Source organism: Dunckerocampus dactyliophorus, chromosome 8 (genome assembly GCF_027744805.1).
Source record: "Dunckerocampus dactyliophorus isolate RoL2022-P2 chromosome 8, RoL_Ddac_1.1, whole genome shotgun sequence".
NCBI classification, from domain to species: domain Eukaryota; kingdom Metazoa; phylum Chordata; class Actinopteri; order Syngnathiformes; family Syngnathidae; genus Dunckerocampus; species Dunckerocampus dactyliophorus.
The window spans coordinates 4,152,388-4,177,621 of NC_072826.1; the positions used below are offsets into that span (position 1 = coordinate 4,152,388).

General features: G+C 40.8%; 1 protein-coding gene and 1 long non-coding RNA gene across 5 annotated transcripts in view; one reads left to right on the top strand and one right to left on the bottom strand.

Moving 5' to 3' along the window:
* The first annotated feature begins 215 nt into the window (after positions 1–215).
* Positions 216–25,234, top strand: part of slc38a3b (solute carrier family 38 member 3b) — a 32,220-nt gene continuing 7,201 nt past the window's right edge. Inside the window, exons 1-15 of one of the 3 annotated variants that reach the window (XM_054784134.1) lie at positions 216–540; positions 8,572–8,700; positions 8,885–8,905; positions 9,795–9,876; positions 9,948–10,063; positions 10,756–10,829; positions 11,061–11,153; positions 12,009–12,090; positions 18,309–18,391; positions 20,368–20,426; positions 21,460–21,618; positions 21,733–21,812; positions 21,887–21,987; positions 23,819–23,943; positions 24,031–24,175. In XM_054784134.1, coding sequence (XP_054640109.1) covers positions 8,597–8,700; positions 8,885–8,905; positions 9,795–9,876; positions 9,948–10,063; positions 10,756–10,829; positions 11,061–11,153; positions 12,009–12,090; positions 18,309–18,391; positions 20,368–20,426; positions 21,460–21,618; positions 21,733–21,812; positions 21,887–21,987; positions 23,819–23,943; positions 24,031–24,175 — 1,324 coding nt within the window. In that variant the 5' untranslated portion in view covers positions 216–540; positions 8,572–8,596. The remainder of the gene's footprint in view (positions 541–8,571; positions 8,701–8,884; positions 8,906–9,794; positions 9,877–9,947; positions 10,064–10,755; positions 10,830–11,060; positions 11,154–12,008; positions 12,091–18,308; positions 18,392–20,367; positions 20,427–21,459; positions 21,619–21,732; positions 21,813–21,886; positions 21,988–23,818; positions 23,944–24,030; positions 24,176–25,234) is intronic. The other 2 variants (XM_054784132.1, XM_054784133.1) reach the window with 2 other exon arrangements.
* On the bottom strand, positions 1,913–8,717 carry LOC129186160 (uncharacterized). 2 transcript variants are annotated; one of them, XR_008572205.1, is made up of 5 exons: positions 8,498–8,717; positions 8,253–8,382; positions 5,706–5,928; positions 4,645–4,857; positions 1,913–2,730 (listed from the first exon to the last, which is right to left on the bottom strand). It is a non-coding gene; the product is annotated as an uncharacterized LOC129186160 (long non-coding RNA). The 2 variants fall into 2 exon arrangements; XR_008572204.1 differs by lacking the exon at positions 1,913–2,730 and having other exon boundaries at positions 4,384–4,857.

Consider the following 25,234-nt stretch of genomic DNA (forward strand, 5'->3'; position numbering starts at 1 on the left):
ACAAAGTATGAAAAAAGAAATCGTGCATCTCTATCGCTACATTGATTTGGCTAGTGTACTACTGCTACCTACAGCCAAGTCTATTATAGGAGGTGCATGTGGGCGGAAGTCAGTCGGAAATTGATCGCTAACCAAATTAACCTGCCGCTGCATCAATACGTCAAGAAAGTGACGTAAATCATAACTACAGAATGTTTTGTTTAATCGGCACACTCGCCGTGCGTCGTGATTTATGTACAAAGCTTCCGTGCGTAAAAGCTTTCCACTTGAGCCACAGAGGAGGCGGCAGTGTGGGAGGTGTGTGTTCAAGTTTTGGCTGCGGGGGGGTTGGAGCGTCCAGAGGAGGCGGACCTTCTCCAACCCCCACAGTTTGTGCTCCAATGTGCTTCACAATGCCGACCATTTCTCCACAAGCTTTCCTCGCTGCTGGCGCTCCCATTGCGCGTAAAACAACTCCAAATAAATCACGAGGAAGAGCCTCCCGTCCTTCCACGACTGGGGAATTAATCCTGACAATCTCCTGTACACAGCCATTCTTTGGTAAGTCATATTTTCTATCTAAAATATACATGCGTTTCATTGTGTTTGCTTTCAACACGCGTGTTCCTCACTGGATCGATCCAGTTTGAGAGGATAATAATACAAATAATAATATAATACACCTCCAGGCCATAAAACATCTCATAAGAGGTGTAAAATAGAGTGAGTTGTGATTTCATTTCAAGCCGATAAGCCAGCTCTATGATTTTTGTTTCTTCTGCAAACTGTGTTAGTCTTTTTTTTTTGGAAACGACATGTTATTACACTAGTCCAGATGTCAGGACCCACCATGTGGCTCAGGGGGACTCTGACACATTGTGGTCTATCTTTCGTCCCCCATGGTTGGTTGTCTTAAACCTGCAATAAGGCTGCTTAAAAGTACTGGAATAAACTTAGAGCTGTTTATTATTATGCCATTCCAAATCCTGTATACTTACTGTATGTATGAATACTTCTAAGGTACTACAATACGATCCATTATGCACTGATAAATATGTATACTGTATATTTTTCTAACGCAACAAGTGTCTAATATGACTACAAGACATTCATGTATCGTTGGTTTGGTCTAATATTACAAATTCATATCATTTTCGGTACATTAGGCGTACTGGACACTAGATTAGGCACAACTGCATGCATCCAGAACGACTTAAAATTTGTATTTAATTGTACAAACGTAATCATGCTGACTGTTGATTAGGGTGGGGGCATAACTATTGATGATGCAGAGACTGTATGAATGGCAAAAGGGCTCGCTCCGTTCTTGCCGTTGTTCTGTGGAACAAACATGCCACGGTGCTGAAACAATGCACAGAGTGAACTCTCTTCCTGCCTCTTTCGAAGCACAAACGCACATGGCAATAAATACATTGGGGCGGGCAAAATTATCCTGTTCATTTTCATTTTTTGCGTGATTAATTCAATTATTTATTATCATCCCAGACATCCTGCCTACCACGAGACATTTTTCTTCTGAACGAGAAATCTTGTCACGTTTTAGTCTTGTGACACCCCAAGTGAATTGCGAATAAAGTTTTAATTCGTATAGTAGTTCTTAATAATTCATCATTTTTTAAAATGGTTTTATTATTTTACTTATTTTCTTTTTGATTGTTTAAAATACAATTTTCACATATTTTATATGATTCTGTCCTCTGTTTTTTCTGTTGTTGTGTATTAGCTTGGCTATATTGGAAATCACCCCACTACCTCAACGTACTTTAGGGCTTAAAATAAATACATAAATTACTTCAATTCATTATTAGATATTTAAATTATTAATTTATTTAAATGTAAAAAAAAAATCACTTAATGAACAAATGAATTAAATGCCTTGTATTATTGATGTTATCATGAAATAGACTACTTTTAAACATTTCCCAGATACATGAAGTGAATTTGCACAAAGTCGGTATTTTACTCAGTAACCGAAATCAGTGGTATCGCACATCACTGGTGTGGAACTGACTGTTGATGGAAGCAACAGAGTGCACTACTTGCTGCCACCAGCAGAGGCGCTGTTGGTTCAAATAATTTAAGTCATTTTTAATTTTTCCCGTTGTTGAGGAAAGAAATGTTGAATGTTTATTATTAATATATATTACATGTGATTATAGTTTATAGTAGTGTTCTATTATTTGTATTAAACTGCATTATATGGGGCGGGTGTACCTAACGAAGCGTCCCGTGAGCGTCAGTGTCATCAAAGCAGGAGAAAAAAAATGATCCTGTGTTGTCACAAGTAAATGGGGGCCTTTGTCCCCCAATCTAAACACTAACCCGCTGTATGGATTTTTTCTGCTGGGTTCATCCCAGTAGGCGAGCGGATAGATAAGGCTGAGCCGGGGTCAGCGAACCCCAGCGTGTGCGCCATGTCATTGCTTTAAGTGGACGTTGCAGGTGTTTTCTTCCATGGGCGAGGGGCACAGCTGTGCTCATGTGTCACGCTGGGAGGAACCCGTCCATACGCATGTGCAGTATGTACACAAGCTCATAAAAGCCAGTACACGAGCAATGTGTCCGGTGATAATACTGTAGAAATGCAGTAAGACGATGTGTCATGTCCAAATCTGCTTTCCAGCTGCTGCATTTTTATTGACGGTGCTGGAGGAGACACTTGGCACTCTTGTTTGACTCTTCCAGCATTTCCTAATGCCTTGTCGCTGCCACTGAATGTCATTCTTCGCCCTGAAAAAGTCAACTTTGTTAGTTTTTACACATTAAGTTAAAATTTGAGATCATTTGAGCGAGAATTTGTGAAATGATATCCAGTATCTACAGTACACTCCCGATCAAAGTGTCAAGAATGTACATTTTGCACTGTTGGATCTTAAAGAGGTTCTAAATGGAGCTTCAAAATGAACAAAGAAGAAATGGGAGTGAAACAAAAAACAACCAACAGCTGATCAAAAGTTTAAGATTATAGCTCAAAAATACCCCAAACCAGACTAAAATAGAAATAAAATGTCTAAAAAAGGAGTGAGTAATGAGTAGCTGTGCCATTCTTATTAATGGGGTGAAAAATGGGTTTGGGCATGCTTGATGTCGGTGTTTCCAGGAGGGTAGTGGGAATGTTGCTCCAGGTGGTGAAGATGGCTTCACGGAGGGCATCCACTGTCTGGAACTGATGTCCGTTTTTGTAAACTTCCCTTGCCATCCATCCCCAAATGTTCTCCATTGGATTTATATCAGGGGGACACAAAGGATGGTCCAAAAGAGTGACCTTATTCCTCAGGAAGAAGTCCTTTTTGAAGTGCAGCGTGGAAAAAAAACCTGTTGAAAAAGCCAATCATTACCACGCAGACGAGGGCCTTCAGGCATGAGGGATGCCCCCTGCAACATCTCCACATAGCCATCTGCTGTTTGACGCCCCTGCACAACCTGAAGCTTCATTGTTCCATTGAAGGATCATGATGGCGCCCCCTCCACTGTGCCGTGTGGAAAACATCTCAGGTGGGATCTCCTTGTCATGCCAGTAACGTTGGAAGCCATCAGGACCGTCAAGGGAGAATAAAACTTTCTTCCACCTTTCAATGTCCCATGTTTGGTGCTCGCCTGCAAATTCCAAACGCCCAATTTTGTGGCCTTGAAGGAAACGAGGCCTTTGAAGATTTTTTTTCTTCTTGAAAGCCTTCCCTGGCAGATGGCATCTGATGGTTATTGGACTGCACTCGGCACCAGTAACAACCTTTATTTGGGCCGAGGATGGTCCCGTGTCTTGACGGACAGCCAGTGGAATCGTGCGGCTCATTTTCTTGGGTCTCCCATGAACCATGAGCCTCAGGATGTTTGAAGAAGTGTGAAATGACTGCCTTACTGCGTCCAACCTCAGCAGCAATGGCGCGCTGTGAGAGGCCTCGCTTATGCAGCTCAACAATCCCACCGTGTTCAAAGAGAGAAAGCTTTTTTTCCTTTGCCATGAAGAGATCATGACAGTGTGAATACCTGACACTAAATCACATTTAATCCACATTTTTACCAACATTTTGCCTTTTAAAGGCTGAGCTCTTAAACTTTTGACCAGCTGATGAACAGCCTGTTTCACTTTAATGCTTGTTTGCAATAAATTGCTTACTCACTCACTCCCATTTCTTCTTTTTGCATTTTGAAGCTCTACTTAGAACCTCCTTAAGATCCAACAGTGCAAAATGTACATTCTTGGCATTGTGATCAGGAGTGTGTATTGTGTATCTACTGTATATACAGTACATACATGCACACTGTCCTTTAGAGTAGTCAGTGTCCAGCTTGCGTAGCAGTATAAGATTTGCTGTCCACTGAAAATGAATGAACACAGGCATTATATCCTGCCATACAAGCTGTACACTGATTACTCTAAAGTGTATCCAAGTTTGCTTTGCATAGTATTGTCCCTTGAGAAGATGTGGATTCGTCTTTATTTGATATGTACTGTAACGTAATAACTTAATCAATCACAGGTTGTGTTTGAGCGTTTTGTGCCATTTGTGTGCTTCCAACCTTGTGGGAAGCAAACCTCAGTGTCCCAATACTTTTATCCATATAGTGTTTGTGTGCAGTATTAGCTGAACTCAGCATTTTTCACCTTTGGGAATTTTTATGTTAAAATGTCCCACACTGGACCTTATAAATGATACAGGATTTCCCGGACTGGTTGTTGTTGGTGGTCATGCTTCTTCACAGCTTCAACGGCTTTAAGACGATACTGGCGGCAGGTCAGGTGTGTGGTGGCGGTGGATATTGGATACTCGTGCAGGCTGCGCACGATCAACAAGCGAGCAAACAAGCAGGATGGGTAGATGGTGGACTGGCTTTCACTGCAAGGTTACCCAAACCCTGATGAGAAGAGGCAGCACATGAAAGTGGACTTTAACTTGAACTGAAAACAAACAAGCTATTTGCTCATTGAGGTGGACGTTTACAATTTGTGGATTCCATGAAGACGTAATGGCAGTTATCGGGTCTTTTTTAGTCTAGTTTTTGTTGTTGTCATTGTAGCTTTATACACAGAACATTAGCGATGACCATTTGACTCATTTTCCTTGAGGAAAATCAACAATCAACAACTACTTTCAGGAGAACCAGCGTGTAGAGTGCAGGGAGCCACCTGCTGTGGCCCGGCAAGGTGCACTGTATTCAGGCACACACTCACAGGAGGAAACAAGAGCACTTGATTTGCTCACCCGCACAGTACGGGTAATCTCTCCTCATTGGAGGGTTGGGTTTTTTTTTAATGATCTGAGCTATTTTTAATGTTCTCTCATACCAGCCCGATACTTATTGTGAACCCCTGCTAATAACTATTACTTTTTGTCAGCTGTAACACAAAGCTAAGGCTGTTTTTGCTTTATCTACTGTATATTCAGCTGCTGTTTTTGCATGCTGCCGTCAGTCTAAAAAGCCCAGGTGGAGGTGTGTTTCAAATAATTCTAATGAAATAATAAAAGCAAATGTGTATATGTATACAAATAAACACAATTCCACTTATTAATATCGATATATATATATAGAATAAATATAATAATAGAATCATTAATAGAAATATTTGTAAAAAGAGCTGTCAGCATGATGCAGTGTGCATTTGTTACTACTGCACAAGCACAACAACAACGATATTGTTCAACGAAAAGGGAGCATGATTATCTTAGTAAAGGCTGAGTTTGTGTGTAGGTGCCTAGGTGTACCTGTTAGGAGAGACAGGCGCTGTCCTAAAGTGAACTGCTGAGCACAGAGCAGGGTGTGTGTGTGCATCAAGTGGCGGGCCGCCATCACAGGCGCGCGTGTGTTCATGTGTCCTCAGTGCGGCAGGCACGTGGCGGAGGATGAGCTGGTGCTGCCAGGCGCTCCCGGCTGAACCTTGTGTCTGTTCCTGATACCCCCCCATGACCTCCCGCTCCATGCTAAACACTTTGTCGAACAGGGACAAGGGAAAAAAAATATGTTAATGATCTTGAACAACCCTCTCGTTTCAATGGAGTGGATGGAAAAAGACGCAAACACCTGTTCAAACATTTCAAAATTCACAGCCCTCATATCTCGTCATGACCACTGCTTATATAACGCAAGCGGGGAGGGGGGGCTTTTCTTCCTCAACCAGAAATCTTGTCACGTTTTAATCTTGGGAGATCTTGTGCCACCCCTACTAAATACATCATTAGAGTCCTCTAGACATGAAATAACACCCCTATAACCACCTTTACATTTGTATTACCCAATATAGTAGATATAGTGTCTTATCAATCTATTGTAATGGTGTACACTCGTATTACCCAATATAGTAGACATACTGTAATAAGAGCAACTAAGCCATTTAAGACCTAAATAAAACTCCTGCTCGTGTGTGTCACAGTAAATATGTTCCCTAGGGAACCTTAGTGGCGGGCGGACAGATATGTGGAAAACAGGAAGTAACTTCAGAGTTGAGTTTTAATTTGTCGTGGGTTACGGCCCCAACAGTAGCCCGTGTTATTATTATGATTATTATGTTATTATTATTGAGATCATTTAAGCCTGCAATGAATGCCTGTTCTGGCAATTACGTCTGACACCTAATGCAGTCGGTGCATTTGAATTATAGCAGCTTTATCTACCTCTGCGTGTGCTTTAAAATCTTGGTTGCGCTCGTCGGTCATACTGTTGTTTAATTCAGCTCAACAGTTTGCTCCTTACTGCTATGACAACATTGGTTCTGTTGCTGCTGTGTTGTGCAGTATGCTTGTATGCAGTATGATTTCTCGTTCAGAAAAAAAACGTCTGGTGGGCTCTAGGCCTGGGATGATGATACATGAATTCAATGAAATGAAAATGAAGTGGATAATCAGTATATTGCCATGCGTGTCTGTTTTCCTCGTCTCTCGCCTCCAAACAGGCAGGAAGAGAGTTCACTCTGTGCATTGCTTTCAGCACCTTGGCACGATTGTTCCATAGAACAACAGCATGAAGGGAGTGAGCCCTTTTGTCAGTCATACAGACATACTTTATCTCGGTGGGTGGAGACGGGGCCGCTAGCACACGCACAGAGTGACACCCTAGTGTTCATATATGGTAAATAACAGCCTCTTTCCAATCAGGTCCCGCTTCCAATTAATGCCACCGTCCTCTTTAGGTAAATACTCGTATGTTTTGAGCTTGTGTGAGCTTCCCACCGCTGAGGGAAGTAGATGTTTGACACGGGTCCTGTCGGGTTCACTGCACAGGTACCAACGGCGTGACACTCAGCAATCAAGCAGGTTCTTACTGTTCTGTTGACTGTACTTCAATCACCTGATGTGCTTTGCTAACAGCACATCAGGTCATGGGTCAGTCTCCGGAAAAGGGTAACAAAAAGCGTGACATAGCAAGCAAAACTGAAAGTTATTTTCTAACCAATTTGTATCTTAAAATAAAGTAGCACTTTAACATATCTTTACTATAATATATATTTCTCTCTAGCTATGCTTTAAACGCTTTAAAGCAGGGGTATCCAAACTTTTTCCATTGAAGGCCACATCCTGAAAAATGAAAGGATATTGGATATTTTGTAAATATGCTAGGAAGTATACAAGTATATACTGTATTTCAAGAAAAAAGCCCACATCTCAGCTTTGTGATATTGGTCAAAAAGAGTATTTTTGATATGAACTTCCCTCTTTGCTCTTTTTTTCCCAATTTTTTGCTGTTTTTTTAAATTTTCCAAATATTTAAACTTTCTGCTCTTAAAGTTTCTCGAAATTATGACTTTATTCCCATAATATTTCGACTTTGTTCTCGTAATATTATAACTTTTTGACCAACCTAATTTTCCCAGAATTGCAACTTTATTCTTTGTTTTGTTTGTTTTTCGTAGTATGACTGAACATTATGCAACTAAAACTGCATTATTATCCCTCACACAACAAATGTATTTTCATAAAATGAATGAACATTGAAAGCGTGATTCTTGACGTGACCGTCCCCAAAGAAACGATGTGGCAGCGAGATCAAACACAACCACCTTCCTGTCTTGACATGAGCTCTTCCTTGAGTTCAATTTTGTTTCTCACCTCAGTACCGTAACCCAAAATGGAGCCAACGTTTTCCAAGTACCAGCGTTTTGATAAAGAAGGTGAGAAACATCCAGAAATAACTCATGACAAAACAGGAAGATGGTGTCCGTGTGGCGTCTCGCTGCCACATCGTGTCTTTGGGAACAGTAGTCGTCAACAAAGGTAAAAGTCAGCACTTGTAGCTCGTTTATTTCAATGAATCTGTACCTCTCGCCTGTCCCAGTTCAAGGTGAGGGTGTCAGTAAGCGGCTCCGATCTTGTTTCCCCAAGTGTAGTCAGGAAAGCACCAAAACAGTTCAAAACTCTGGTAGCGACAGCAGACCATATACGTCCTTTCCTGTCAACAACAAAAAAAGTGATGTAATAGTGAGGCTATATTTGTTACTTCAAATCAGAGACATCCAAATGCGCTTTTACTGATTACGTATTGTTGGTTTATTGCCAGGAAGTACCTCGTATCCATTTATTTGCTGTGTGCATAAAAGTCTTTATCCGTTGGAGACGCTGATCCCGTCCATCTTTGCAGAAGAGCATCTGTTGCACCCGGCAGGATGGAACCGTCTCAGTCGGAGATTAACATCTTATCCAATGGGAAGAGACACGACCTCGGAGATGATGTGGGCATGCCGATGAAGACGCTGCTGGAGGAAGATCAGTGAGTGTTTGCTATACCAGTCCCCGCCGCTCGTGCTGGCGCGTCAACACCAGCATGTCAAGGGCATTCCAGGTTCTCATGAATGCTTAGCTTAGCAACAGCGCACTCAACTCAATTCCTGTTTGCTTTGTTTCTTTTTAATGCATGCTTGCATTTTTGCCTCAATGGGTGGATCCTTGCACAGAAATGGCACTCAAACAGTCAGGTATGACAGGTGTGAATTATGAATCCTATTAACAGTGTAGCTTGTTTTAAAGGAAAAGTCCACTTTTGGGGAATTTTGCCCATCATCCGCAATCCTTATGTGAGACATGAACACACGTCTTTCTCTTTTCTGTGCGCTCTGAAGATATAAAAACAGATAAAAAGTGGCAGCTCATTGACATACATAATGGGACGCACCTGTTCCGCCTATAAAACCTTCTGAAAAAAACCACAAAAGCGCCAACGCTGCATTTACATAATGTGACCTGCATATTAACCAAGCTACAACAACATTGTTATTATTATTAACATTGTTAGGCCCAAGAACTACTTTACTGGCGTAGTGAGACCTCGCCACACCACACTGGCTAGCTACTAGCCGGCTAGCGGCTAGCTTCACCACACACTCGCTCACAATGCCTCAGGCCACTAGCGAAAGGTAACGCTACATATTGGAGCTGTCGCCACTGCTGCTGTGTTTTTGTTTTTGAGTTAGGAAAAGTTAACGCTAGGTGTAGCGTTCCTTTCTATGTTGCTATGTGAAATCAATGCACCCAGGAAGGAAGTTCCGCTAATGCTTTAAATGAGCAAAATACTGTAAGTATTCCATGTTATCATGAATGTAGCTGTTACTACATGCTCACAGCATGGATATAAAACCATAAAACCTTGCTGGAGCTTTTTGGAGGTGTTCAATAGCGGCCTTTGTAGGAGGAGTCGGTGTGTCCCATAATGAGCTGCCTCTTTGCTATCTGTTTTTATATCTTTAGAACGCACAGAAAAGAGAAAGATTATGTCTCACATAAGGATTGTGGATGATGGGCAAAATTTAAAAAAAAAAGTGCGCTTTTCCTTTAACGCTCAGTATTAAAATCTTGACCATCCGCTAGGTTTGATGACCCTGATGGAGGTTTGGAGAATGAGGAGTTTTTGCCCAGTGCTGATGGAAAGAAACCTGTGCGATTCACTGATGTGAGTGACAAAGCATAATACTCGTTGTGTATTGGTTGTTTGTTTTAACATCCACCTTTTTTGTTAATTAGTTTGAAGGGAAAACCTCCTTTGGCATGTCCGTCTTCAATTTGGGTAATGCCATCATGGGGAGTGGAATCCTGGGCCTAGCCTACGCCATGGCCAACACTGGAATACTCCTTTTCTTGTGAGTAGGACCAATGGTGTTTATTTCGCAATAACTTGGGAGACTTTTCTCAGTGGAAATACAATATGAAGTTTTTGTTTACATTGTTTACTACCACACTGCAAGCGGGCTAGTGATTACTCACGTTCAGGAAAATGCTGCCCCTAGTGTTTTGGTGGAGAATTGCGCTGCCGAAGAGCTATAAATAGATGGATGGACCGGTGTACTGGAGTGACTTTTCTGTGGCATAATTCAGCCTCTTACTTTGTTAGTTTGTGTCAGGATGTAAGCCAAACGTGGAGGTAGTGGTGCAGATCCCCTCCAGGTTGATGATTATACATCCAAAGTACAAGAATGATGCGGTCTGTCGTCTCATACGGCTCATACAGAGCTGGGCCAGCTTTTATCTATGCCAACCCTGCTACGCTGGCACCCAAACAAAAATGCAGACTAAATGACCTGGCAGTACCAAGGCCATGCATGGGAGCTGCAGCCTGCTTGCAATAAGAAGACACGAATAAGCAAATTCCGCATGAAGTTGGGACTATTTTGGGCTGTGGCTTTTCTGGAGTGTGTACATTTACAGTCGGTGTGTTTATTACAGCACATGATCCTTTTAAAAGATGCCTATCGTGTCCAGGGAGAGGGATTTCAATGTGTGAACACATAAACTTTTTAGACTTTTATTGACATTTTATTGAATGCTGTTGCAGGTTTCTTCTGACTGCAGTAGCGGCCTTGTCGTCTTATTCTATTCATCTGCTGCTCAAGTCCTCTGGCATTGTGGGTAAGTCTGTCTTTGTCTCGGCCTCTTGGAAAAAAAACTTTTTCCACCATCTTGCAAAAATGAAATGATTGCTGTTTAGCACGGGTTCCCAGGCCGCTTTTATTATACCTTCCACAGCCCAATAATGCTGCCTTGACACAATATTTAGGCAGTTGAGCATTGGGGGACTTGTCAAATGGCCCACCATGTAGATGTGGCGTCTCCTCCATAGTGACTGATCTCTGCTTGCAGGAATTCGAGCTTATGAACAGCTGGGCTTCAGAGCTTTTGGCATTCCTGGAAAAATGGCGGCCGGCATTGCCATCACTCTGCAGAATATCGGAGGTGAGGAAGAAGTGGGACGACACTGATGTACAGTAGACGAGCCAGTAGTCAAAGATTGTCTACATAACAGGAGCGTTGCTTGCTAGTGAGCAACAAGCAGTGGGCAAAGACACATTTCTGACAAAAGAAATGTAGGGGAGTGATTTCCCCCAAACGTAGATGGTCTATTTAACAATGAAATATTGTATTGTACCAATATATCACCCAAAAAAATGAGCCGAATCTGTCTGTCAAGACACGGGACCATCCTCGGCCCAAATGAAGGTTGTTACTGGTGCCGAGTGCAGTCCAATAACCATCAGAAGCCATCTGCCAGAGAAGGCTTTTAAGAAGAAAAAAAGCTCTTCAAAGGCCTCATTTCCTTCAAGGCCACAAAATTGGGCGTTTAGAATCTGCAGGGGAGCACCAAACATGGGACATCGAAAGGTGGAAGAAAGTTTTGTTCTCCATTGACGGTCCTGATGGCTTCCAACGTTACTGGCACTGGGTTTTTTGGGGGGGTTTTTTAAGCTATGGTCTTAAACTTTTGATCAAACCTATTTCACTTTAATGCTCGTTTGCAATAAATTGCTTACTCATTCCCATTTCTTCTTTTTGCATTTTGAAGCTCTACTTAGAACCTCCGGGAGATCCAACAGTGCGCAAATCTTGTAATTTTTCAACTGCTATCAACATTTTGATCAGGAGTGTATTACTATTAGAACATTATTAAAAAGTCACTTTTACATAATAGGACTCCTTTAAATGTCCCTTGGTTCTTAAATGCACCACTTAACAGGAAGCTGAATGACATTCATGTTTTCAGTGTACATTGAGGACCACTCATGTTTGTATTTTGTCTTTCTGTCATGACAGCCATGTCCAGCTACCTGTACATTGTGAAGTCGGAGTTACCGCTGGTCATCCAGGCGTTCTTGAAGGCCGACCCGAACGCAGAGTGAGTACAAGCAATAATAGCTCCGCACTTTCACAGCATGCCGGCGGGTCAAGGGCTATGATGTTGCACAAGTCACTGAAGCGGGTGGGTGTGTTGAGAATGGAAGCTTATAATTGACCAAGCGAGAGGAGGCTTGTCCGTCAGCTGATGCATACACAACATCAACCCTCAGTTGGATTGGCAGGATTGGTGTGGATGCCCACCACCCCCCTGAAGTAATCTGTGCTCACTCCCATCCGTCCCTCGAGGGAGTAGTTGAAAGGGGTAGGATTGCATCAACTGCTTTTCGGACGTGTTGAATTGTGCAAGTGGACGTCAATTCTGCAAAAAATGCGAATCACGCTGAGCAATTAAATCCCGATTCTTGTGTGTGCAAACAAAACCATGCTCAGGATCACGTGCACGTTTTCAAGAAATCACACTTGTCTTTTGGTATTATCATCGTTATTATGAGACTCACCATCGTCTTGTTCTGCTGTAAAGGATTCCAGTGGTCAAGGGACAGTTGAAGGGGACTTTCTCAAATAGAAACGAATAGAAAGACTTGCGCTCACTCAACAGTACGGAACAGTCAATTCACTCATGCGATTTACCAGGGCACCACAGCCAACTCGCGCGGGTTGGCGAGGCTTGCTGGGGCACAGGGGGAGCGACGAGGACGTGTATGCCGTCATGCTAACGACTAAAATGCTAAAAAAAAAAACTTGAATGTAAGTTTGACATTAGCAGCAATTTCATTAATGTTATCATTGTTAGAAACACACCAGCTCGTCCTCCTAATGTGAAGACACACACACACACACACACATACAGAAAGTGACGGCAGCAGGTGTTGCAACGGGAGGGCTTAATGCCAACCGTGCTGACAGGTCGCCTCGGCGCCGCCCCCTCATGGAAGGTTCATGTCCACGCGAGGAATGAGAGGCGGGGGCGCACTTGAATTTACGCCCCCGCCTCTTAAAATAGAGGAGTGATGACGTGTGGCAGACGGCCAAAATGCCACCCTCCACTTTTAAGAAATGCTTCTAGATATATTTAGCATGGACGTGAACCCGCTGTGAGATAATCAAAAATGAAGTGTGTGGGTGTGTGTACGTGCGGGTGGGCGGGTGGGCGACCAAACAAGGCCGACCTGAAGTTGTGAACGTGAACTTGAAACCTGCACTTGACCGTTCTGAAGTGTCGGATTACAGTGTGTTACATAAACATGTAAAAAAAGCAACATAAACCTGAGAACAAGCCTTTTTAAATACGACAACTACAAATCACTACTGTTTTATATAATGTATACTATATATACCATATACTAGTACAGGGGTGTCCAAAGTGCGGTCCAGTGGCCATTTTCGCCCACAGCTGTTTGTTTTTTTATTGGCCTGCAGCACATTCTAAGAATATAATTTAACAAGGCGACAAAAGAAAAAAGTTGCCATCCAATGAGAAAAACCTGTAATTTTACAAATATAACATCGTAATATTATGAGGGAAAAATAACACCATTTTACTAGTATAAAGTTGAAATCTTAAAAAAAAAAAAATGAATTATTTGAATTTTGAATAAAAAAAAATTATTATTATTATTTTTTTTAAAGACGTAATATTATGAGAGAGAAACAAAACAACAAATAAAGTTGTACTTTTCAGAAAATTAGGTTGCAGAAAAAGTTATAATGTTACGAGAATAAAGTTGAAATATTATGGGAATACAGTCGTAATTCTAAGAAGAAAATTGCAAGGAGAAAGTCAAAATTATGACACAAAAAGTAGTGATTATGAGATAAAATGTTTAAATTACAAGGTAAAAGTCATAATTATGAGATAAATCAAAAATTTGATAAAAAGTCATAAATATGAGATTAAAAAATTGAAATTACAAGATAAAGTCATAATTCTGCGATAAATCAAAATGATTAGATAAAAAGTCATAATTATGTGATCAAAAGTCAAAATTATGAGATAGAAAGTCATAATAATGAGATACATAAGTCATAATTATGAGATAAATCGAAATGATGTGATGAAGAGTCATAATATGTGATAAAAAGTCAAGATTATGAGATAAAAGTCATAATTATGAGATAAAAAGTCAAAATTACGAGATAAAGTCATAATTACGAGATAAAAAGTCATAATAATGAGATAGGAAAGTCGAAATTTTAAGATAAAAAGTTGAAAATATGAAGTACAAACTGCGCATGTGCCACCTTCTTCACTGGAGACTCTCACTCGGCACTCAGCACAGTTTCTATCTCATAATAAAAAATTTTTAATCTCATAATTATGACTTTTTGTATCTCATAATTATGACTTTTTATCTCATAATTATGACTTACTTTTGGGATATTTTTTTTCTTTCAGCGGTGGAAACGGGCTTCCGGGTATGCTAACATGTCTTCCAAAGCAATTTGACCACAACCAATAGGGGGCGCGACAAACGTCATTTATAAAAATGCTGCGGGTGGGATGCCCTTCTTGGACACGCACGCTGTCTTGCAACCACTCTGGAAGTTACCATTGTCCCCCGGAGATATTTGTTTTCTCATGCGGTGCAAGGAAGCTTTATTTATTTCCCTGCTCCATGAAGCATCTCATTGGCCGCCTGCCTCGGATGATGTCATTGCTACTGTTCTGCCACACATTGCATGTTGACTGTAAACTGTTGAGGAACAATTCAAATAAACTGCAGCTTCATTGTTCCATGAAACAATGAGGTCAGCCATGACAACGGGCTGCAAACGTGTTTACGGCATGAGAAAAGAGGGTGTGCACAGTAAAACCCTCAAACCCTCATAACAGTCTGACTTTATTCCCAACTTTTTACCCTCCCTAATTTATATATCAATATATTATCTTATAATATTACGACTTGAAAAAATATAAATTTTTCTTTAACATTTCAACTCTATGCTACTAAAATGACATTATTTTTTTCTCATAATATTAGTTTATTCTCATAAAATTGCAACTTTTATTTTCTCTTAATATTTTGCCTTCATTCTTGTACAATTACAGTTCAGTTTTCCATTTTTGCTTCTATTAGTTGTTTTTTTTTAATTATATTTGTAGAATTTGCTGCAGGCCGCAAATGGCCCCCAGGCTGCACTTTGGACATCCCTGATCTAAAGGCTTAACTTTTTTCAAGGTTTTTTTTTTTTTTTTTTTGCATTTTTTGTGATAATAGGCAAAGGCAAAGTGTGATGATAACCATAGACCCAGGTATGGAGCTAATTGTGGCAAATGAAACAGTGTGGCTCCTTTGTACAACACGAGAAATACAATCAGGTCAATTATCAACCACAAAGCTTAAGCATCAATTTCAGCAATACCTATAAAGCACCACTAGGTGACAGTATTGCTCTGTAAGCGCCTCACTTTATTATGTGGGTACACTATTTATTATTAGCATTCCAGCAACTAAATCGCTTTTTTCAGGGGGTTTAGCATACTCAAAAACTCACCAATTTTAGAATGTGTCCAGAATGTGTACTTTGACAAACATTTACATATTTTAGGGGTACCAGGGGCGGGACTGGTTCAGCAGTAGGAAGTCTGGTATGTAGGAGGCGTGAAAATCATCAAAGAATCTATGCTGCGAGGCGCACAGGTTGTTGGCCATTTCAGTTTGCAGGTTCTATTTTTCGGCATTTACAGTGCTATCTCCGTTTTCGTTATTAATTATTTCCGAAAGGTCAGACAAAAACCGAAACGTAAAAAAAACAAGGCCATTTTTCCTGTAGGAAACAATATAAATCCATTTAATCTGTTCCAGACACCCAAAAATATTAACAAAAAATACATTTTATAGAGAATAATTATAGTTTTGCATGCAGAAAACAAAGTAAAATATTTATAAGAGGAATGGATGGAAGTCATTGTTGCTGCAGGCTTCCTGTACATCCATCCATCCATTTTCTATACCGCTTCTCCTCATTAGGGAGCCTATCCCAGCTGACTTTGGGCGAGAGGAGGGGTACACCCTGGACTGGTCGCCAGCCAATCGCAGGGCACATATATACTTGCATCCTGGAAAATTAAATTAAATTGTGATTCTCACCTTCTTTATCAAAGTTTTCATCAAACGTTTTTTAAAATTCACAGTTAAGTGTAGTTTGTGCACCCCTGGAGGTAAGAAGTAGGGATGAGCCGGATACTCGAATTTTGCATTTGAATAATGCATTTTTGCCGGATCCGAGCATGAAACGAGTACAGCTCGTCAGGATCCATAATTGTGATGATGGAAAATCCTCATTATGTATTCACTCTTCATGCTCTGTGATTGGCCAGTCACACACAGCGACCGCCCCTCCCTTGACATATCCACAAACGCACAGCAACATAAGATCTCAGCTATCTGCAGTGCACTAAACACATTGAAATAGCTTGCTAACAATATCATAAGTTGGTGGCAATGCTGACGAGGCTAACTTAGCTCAGCAGTTGCCAGCAGTGACCAGCTCGGCGGATGGATGCTTAAGGCACACAACACATACAATGTCACGATGCAAACAGCGTCTACCATTGAATGAATGAGAAATAACCAGGTTACTCACATTTATAGACGCACACTGTTAGTTGAACATCAAAAACAAGGTCCGTGTTACAACAACTCTCAAGCTCCTCGGGTGCCATGTTGCATTCAAGTACCCATCTCGCGTCGTAATTGGGAGTTACGTTTAATCACATGTTAATTTAAAGGAACATGAGAGAATGGGCACTACTAAAACAATCTTTACACATTTTTAAAAGTGTTTAGTAAATATATTGTCTTTCCAGTTTACACGTAAGTGTGATTTAAACAAGAATAGCAACAACAAAAAAATCTGATGCAGCTCGCAGGTAAGTGGTACTATTTGATCTGTCTTCAGAACAGGCTGGCAAGCGACTCATCTGGTCCTTAAGGGGCACCTGGTACCCGCTGGCACCGTGTTGGTGACCCGATTTAGACCACACATACACGCATAATAAAGACGTTAATATGACGTTCGGAATATCCGTGAATGCATCTCGCGGTCTGCCACGTGACAACGAGGAAGTGTCGCTGCAATGACGAATAGACTCGAGACGTTTATTTAGTTTGTTTAGAGTTGGAAATACATATATGGTGTTCGAATTGCACTGCTGTTGATGTGGTCAGGTCAGAATAAAGTTATAAAGGAGCGACAGACTCTGTGGAGAGCTGTGCTGCTGTCTGTCGTCATAACATAGAGCAGTGGCTTGCCATGACGCTAAATACGCGTTAAATACGCAGAAAAAAAAATGTTGACAGCCCTATGAAAAAGTCTTACAGATCTCTTATACACATACACAGTACACATATAGCTGAATAATAAACAATAAATATAGCAATTTCTGATCAATCCATGTCAATTTCAGGTTTCAAATTATCTACAGATTTAATCCCCACCGATTTCCAGTTCCGGTTTATGCCCCGCCCATTCAGAGTACAGATAGACCAGCAAGGTGCACTGTATTCGTGCACACCCTACAGCAGCCGGTGTGACGCCACGGAGGTCTGTGGCAAACCTTTCGCACATTTCAAACGCCGCAGCTGATAAGGTTTTTTGTGTGCTCGATGGGTTCCGGCAAAAATTAAAAAATTCAATTTAAAATTATCGGTTATCAGAGCTATTTTTAATGTTATTGGATTTATCAGTATGATGCCATAATTCCCTCATATCATGCACCCCAATTAAATATGACTTAAAACAATCTCCCTACGGTTAATAAATCTTTATAATGACGACAGAACAGATGAATTCATTATTTTGGCTTTGAAACAAGGAGGTGTTTGACAGTACATTTCAATATACAGTATACTGTATGTAGACTGTACACTCTATGTGCCGTGCATATGTCCTGTAGGGTTTTATGAGTTTTCTGAGCGGCATGAATGGATCATGTGGTGTCTGCGTTTAGCATATGATGACCCAGCAGCACAGGAGCAATGCCAGAATTGGATATGGAATGTTTTTTCCCCGGCATTACATCCTTGTAAAAGAAATATGCGACTGAGACAAGCGGACACTATATTCCGTGTGTTAGGGTTCCTTCTGTGCAGCTTGCAGTCATAAATCATCAGTTATGTAAGCTTTGATTCCAGTGTGGCTACAAAAGCAAACACTTTTGTTTCTCCACAACCTCAAGGCCGAAGTAAGCATTAGCAGGAAAATGAAATGCTTGACTTGTTCACAATGATGTTTGCTTTCCTCCTTGAACAGTCTGTGGTATTTGAACGGCAACTATCTGGTCATCATGGTGTCTGCCAGCGTCATCCTGCCCCTCGCCCTCATGAAGCAGCTGGGTGAGTGCACACACTATTAAACATTCTCTCACAGTTCAGCGACATTTCACAATTTCTGTACTAAGCCTCTGCTGGACTGTATTGTGCTTTTTAGTTTAACTCATTCAATACCAAAGACTTAGTTATACGTTTTTCTAAACCCGAACCAGATCCCAACAACGTATTTATGCGTCCTTTACGGGGCTTTTTTGCACTAGAGGCAAAAAGAGGTGATGACGCACCTCTCCACTAACGGATTTCACTTCAGAGCAATTTTAAGCCATAAAAACATCCACAAGGTGGCAAAAGTGCATTTGATAAGAGCTCGGCAGAGATCATGTGAATGGAAAAATCCCAAGGAGGAAGTGAGAGAGCGTGGAGACCAAACACAGCTACATCACAGAGATGAAACACTTCCGGCTCTCCAAAATAAAATACAATACACGTGATTGTATGTTAGAAATAACCATAAAAAACATAATCTAAATGTCATATGAGTGTGGATTAAAGGAATAAACCTAGATGGTGACTGATAGGCGCCACACACGGCAGGCGACAAACGACTGCGATTGGCGAAACTCATCACCAACACGCAGCAAAACACGCAGACCGGCGGCGACGAGCGTCTGGCCAGCGACACCCGTGAGATAGTGTTCATATGCAGAGCGAATTGTACGAGTCTCCCACGGTTATGATTGGCTGTCAGATGTGGAGGGAATTTGGGGGTAACAAAGTAGTTCAGAGGAGGAAAAGCGACCAGATCTTGCTAGTATTGAAGATAAATGTACATAAATGTCCGTGTAAATGAATGTAAACTTACCCGATATGTTTACTCTGCGCCAACAAGTTCCCATGCCATCTCTATAGTCTTTTTTTCTTTTTAGAAATGTCAAATAGCTCCGGCAAATCTGACACGGCAAGTGTTATTTTTTTCCCTCCCTGTTTACCTGCAAGAGCGTACTGATTAGCATCCTGTCCGCTCATTGGTCGATCAATGAATCCCCCACTGATTGGTCCTCCTCTGGGGGACAGGAGTTGAACATGTTTCCACTTTCTGGGACCGCGTTGCAAACCAGCGTGTGCACGATGACGTGCGCGAGCACAAAATTCAACACGCACGAATGTCGGTGACTCGCGATAATCACCCTGTCGCGCAGGTTCCATTGAAAATGAATGGACGAGAGGCAACGTCCATAGACGTCAAAGTTGCCGCCATATTGGATGTGTCAAGGCTGCGCTGTAAATGAATACAAGTAAATGTACTTACTTTCATAAATCGCCTTTCTACAAAGAAATGTAAGTTAATTCCTCTCGTTTATACATCCGCACACGCACTAATATACTTGGGAATCAGTTAGGCACCAAAACAATGGATTTGATCTTCTCAAATCTTTCTATTCATTTACAGCGCCGCCCTGACACATCCAATATGGCGGCGACGTAGACGTATCGCTGCAGTGGACAAACCCACTCGACGCGGCGTCTATCTATGTCTATGGCGACGTCACCTCGCGTGTGTGGCGCCCATATGTTAATATTTATAGTTTGTATGCGGTGAAAACACACTCCTTCATAACAAATAGTGATTTAACATTAAGAAATGTGCGGACCAATTTCAATTTTAATAATCCTCTACATCAGTCATTGCATTGTTTGACGGACGGGATGGTAAAATTCTGGCATAGGATGGCAATATTCAGACATTTGCTGACTAGATTAAAGTCTTCTCTGGCTTACAAAAAATGAGTCAATGAAGTTGAAACGGAGGTAACGGTCTAGTATTTACTTGACTTAACACCTTAACGGTTCAGCGCTCAGCCCAGTAAGCTTTTGGAGCCAGGGTTGAACCCGAAAATACAGCTGCAGTTCAGCACCCCTGTGGAACCATGATCACGGAAAACAAAAGCTCTGAAAACCTACTCTGAACCAGCTCCGAAAAGACACTTCATATTTCCCTGTTTCCTCCTAAATGTTTGTTCAATTCTGTCTTCTTTCAGGCTATCTGGGCTACACCAGCGGGTTTTCTCTCAGCTGCATGGTGTTCTTCCTCACTGCGGTACGTTTGCTTCTAGCACAAATGTTCCACTAAAGTGGGAGCATGCCTCAGATTTCAGCAAACAGTTTCACTTTATCTTGGCAAGGTACAAAACGCTAGAAAGGAGATATACTTTAGAGTAGTCAGTGGACAGCGTGTATATCAGTGTAGATGTTGTACCCACTGAAAATTAGTCAAATACACAAGATATTGTGTCTTGCCTACAGTCAAGCATGGTGGAGGCAGCGTCATGGTCTCAGGCTGCATGAGTGCTGGTGGTGCTGGAGAGCTGCGGCTCGCTGAGAGAAAATGTTGTGGTTCGCAGTTTGTTGTTTCTGGGGTTTTGTCCTTTTTGGGGCAGATAGTATTGTTGAGCTAAATGCCCTTACATGCTAAACAGATTTTCTCGGCCAGGGAAAAGTGTAAGATACTCTTCTCCTGGAAAAAAAAACAAGAACAACATACTATGGACCACATTTACTTTCAATGAGCCGCAGCTCCCCAGCGCTGGCAGCACTCATGCAGCTTGAGACCATGACGCTGGTTTGTGGTTTTCCAGTTGTTAGAGGGTTAGGATTGTTCATAGAATGTTTGTTGCCCGTTTGCCACTTCCTGGTTCACGCAGGATGATGTAAGACCTACGAACTGTGTCATTTTTTATTCTTGGGAGGGCGAAGATTTCTGTTAGGATCTAAATGACACACATTATTCCTGAGTGAAAAGATGATGGTGTACCATAAGTGGCAATAAAAGGTACAAACGTCTACATCAAGCGTCTGACAAATTTTCTAAATACGGTTTTTAACATTATTAGAGCCCTGTAGTCATGAAATAACACCCCTATAGTCAATGTTGCACTCCTATTATTCTTTGTTTACAACACATTGCAATGCTTAGGCTGCAGGGACTCAAGACGGCCACTATCTGCCCTGTTGTCACCATACAGTTTTTCTCTAAACCACAAATCTCATCACATTTTAATCTCACGAGATCTCATCACACGAGTAACCACATCCTTCTCGGACTAACATCTTGTCATCGTGACTGTGTGCAGGTCATCTACAAGAAGTTCCAGATTCCCTGCCCTTTTGAGGAGTTCTCAATCAACAAAACGGTGAGCCTGAACTTGTCAAGCCACAGTGGCGATTACGGTCTAGCTCACCAAGAGGACGACGACCATTGCACCCCGCGCATGTTCACCATCAACTCACAGGTAGGCCAACACTACATGGACTTATCTTTGCAAGACCAGTCTATGCTTCCAACTTTGTGGAAGGCTGGTTTTCCGCACACAACACAGCAAATGTGTCCCTTTGCTTCTTCGCAGACAGCCTACACCATCCCCATACTGGCCTTTGCCTTCGTTTGCCACCCAGAGGTCCTCCCCATCTACACTGAGCTCCGCGAGTGAGTCGCTTGTCTACGAAGCTAAGCTAAGCTCCAAAATATCACACGCAAATCATCTATTTCTTTAACGCCAGTCCAACCAAGAAGAAGATGCAGAAGGTGTCCAACATCTCCATCTTCGTCATGTACACGATGTACTTTCTGGCAGCTCTCTTTGGCTACTTGACCTTCTACGGTGAGCATTTCAAGTTGGTAGAACGGCTTAGTAGTTCTTTTTTCACCAAGCATACTGAAAAATCAAAGTATGCAGGGACATTTTTCTCAATTTGTAAACAGGCTAAAACCAGTTCAATGTCCACAAAGTCTCATTACAATAAAAAAAGAGGTGTATTTAAAAAGCCTCAACAGCTACTCGTCATTGTGTAATCATTTCCACAGATTTGACTATTTACAGTTGTCCCTCGCTACATCGCGGTTGTATTAATTAATAAATGATTGCTGTTTGGGCCGCACGGTGGTCTAGTGGTTAGCACGTTGGCCAATACAGGAACAGCCTGGAGATCGGGAAGACCTGGGTTCGATTCTCCCCTGGGCATTTCTGTGTGGAGTTTGCATGTTCTCCCCGTGTGTGCGTGGGTTTTCTCCGGGCACTCCGGCTTCCTCCCACATTCCCAAAAACATGCAGGTGAGGTTAATTGGCGACTCTAAATTGTCCATAGGTATGAATGTGAGTGTGAATGGTTGTTTGTCTATATGTGCCCTGCGATTGGCTGGCGACCAGTCCAGGGTGTACCCCGCCTGTCGCCCGAAGTCAGCTGGGATAGGCTCCAGCATGCCCCCGCGACCCTAATGAGGATGAAGCGGTATAGAAAATGGATGGATGGATGGATGATTGCTGTTTCGTGGTGGAATATGCTTTAATTAGTAGTAAAAACAAATGCATTCAATCCAAGCCGTTTTTCAAAAGACAACCTCTTCAGTATTGGCCATTTTAGACGATTTTGACAGATTTTTCAAGGCATACAGAATATTGTGTTCTATGGCTGTATAAACATGGAACCTACAAAAGAAAGATTAGACTCCCGTTTGTTTCTACCTTTTTCCATTCTTTAGTAATCAGCAGAAGAACGTAGGTCAATTTCAGGAAAATATCAGTTCCCGACTAGAAAAGGGAGAAAACCAGCTTTTTGTGAAAAGATACATTTCAAGCATCAGTTTTACGTCGACACAAATATTTTTTGCTTTTGTGACAGCTCAAAATCTCAACAACTATACCAACATAAATAAACAACACAAAATAGGAGTTGTTTTAAATCAAATTAACAATTTATTTACAAATATAACATAACATATAAATATAACAATATAACACTATTTACACTTTTCACATTTGGAACTGAACTATGTGTGTATGTGTGATGTGTAAACTTCTGCACGCTACACTCCTCCACACTCTCTCAATTCCTCCTTCCTGTCATGTGTGATTCTCCCATTGAAATGATCTTATCAAATGCACATCTGCCACCTTGTGGCCGTTTTTACGGCTTAAAAGTGCTCTGAAGTTAAATGCATTAGTGGAGAGTTGTGTCATCACCTCGCTATAAACACGTCGGATCAGGCGTTCGGGATTATAAAACGTCTTTGATATTGAATGAGTTAAGCAAATAGTACGTATTCATGGCCTAAATGAAGCATTTCCAAGCATAAAAATGGCTAAATGAAGGAAAATAGAAATATAAGGCATTCAAAAGACGTGATATGAAGTGTAATGCAGTATCTGTGACTTGTTGTGTGCGCCTTTAAGAGGCAGAGCCTGGGAAGTGACGTGTGTGACGTCAGCTGGCGAGAGTTGACTGTTAGCTGAGTGCTAGAAGCAGGTTAGCAGTGTTGAGAGTGGCCGACAGCAGCTCCTGTGTGAATGCTGACTGCATGTATTCTCTGCTTGTTAATAAAGCCATTGAATTGAGTGTAACGGTGACTATAAGGTATAGCGATAAATGAGGGATGACTTGATTTGCTTTTGTAATGAATTTTTAAAATTGGGGATTACTTTTGCATTCCTGCAGGCAACGTTGAGCCAGAGTTGCTGCACACTTACAGCCGTATCGATCCTTACGACACTCTGATCCTGTGCGTGCGAGTGGCCGTCCTCACCGCCGTCACGCTCACCGTCCCCATTGTGCTCTTCCCTGTAAGTCCATGCCTTCTTACTTTCAGATACTACAATGCCACATGGAGCGATTTAGATTTGGTCTGTGTTTGCGTGTGCTGTGCACAGGTGCGTCGAGCCATCCAGCAGATGTTGTTTCCCACCAAGTCTTTCAGCTGGCTGCGTCACATTGCCATCGCTCTGGTGCTGCTCACTTTCATCAACATGCTGGTCATTTTTGCTCCCAACATTCTGGGCATCTTTGGAATCATCGGTGAGTGTAAATACACACGCACGCACTCACTTGCCACGAATGACAAAAAATGTCAGCTTCCCAACAATTGCTCTACAAAACCATTTATATTATGATTTTTTTTTGTAACTACTTCAGCCTGAAATAATACACATATATGTGTGGTTGTTTTTGTGAAAAAAATATGTCAACATATTGCCATTAAAAATGTGTATTTAAAAAATATTTTTAAAACCATTAATACTTCTTGAAATGTATTTCAAATATATTATTTTTAAAAGAAAAAATACAAATGTGTTCCATAAAATACATTTTGAAAGTATTAAAAGTAAGTATATAAGTATATATTGAATTCTATTATTGTATATATGTGTATTATATTATTATATAATATGATATATTATATGTCAAGTTGTTTAAAAAAAAAAAAAGTAAACATACTGCCATTAAAAGTAGTAGTATATTTTTGAAATATTTTTTAAACTCTTAATACTTCTTGAAATATATTTCAAATGTATCATTTTTAACTGAAAATTACATTTTTAAAAGTATTTTATTATATATAAGTATAATTAATATATAAGTATATATTATATTTGGGGTTGTTTTGTTAGAAAAATATGTAAAAATATTGCCATTAAATATACACACAAATATATACACAGAATATATATTTATTTATTTAGGTATGTATTTTTTTATTTTTAAAATATTTTTTAAACCTTTAATACTTCTTGAAAAGTATTTCAAATCTATTATTTTAACTGAAAAAATACAAATATTTTCCTGAATACAAAATGTTATAGTATTTTATTATGTCTATTATTATTATTATTACAGTATTATTATGATTATTATTGGTTTCTGAAATGGGTCAATAATTTGCAGCAACATGGATTTTCATGCAGTATTTTTTGACAGCATCAGATTTCAATCAAAAACTCACATTCAAGGTCATGAAAAATGTCGGCTTCGCGAAACTGCTATAGAAAACATTCTAAATTATTTTTTTTTCTACTTTAAATGACTCAGTCTTTGCAAAAAAAAAAAATTCTGCCTGAAATATAAATGAATAAAATG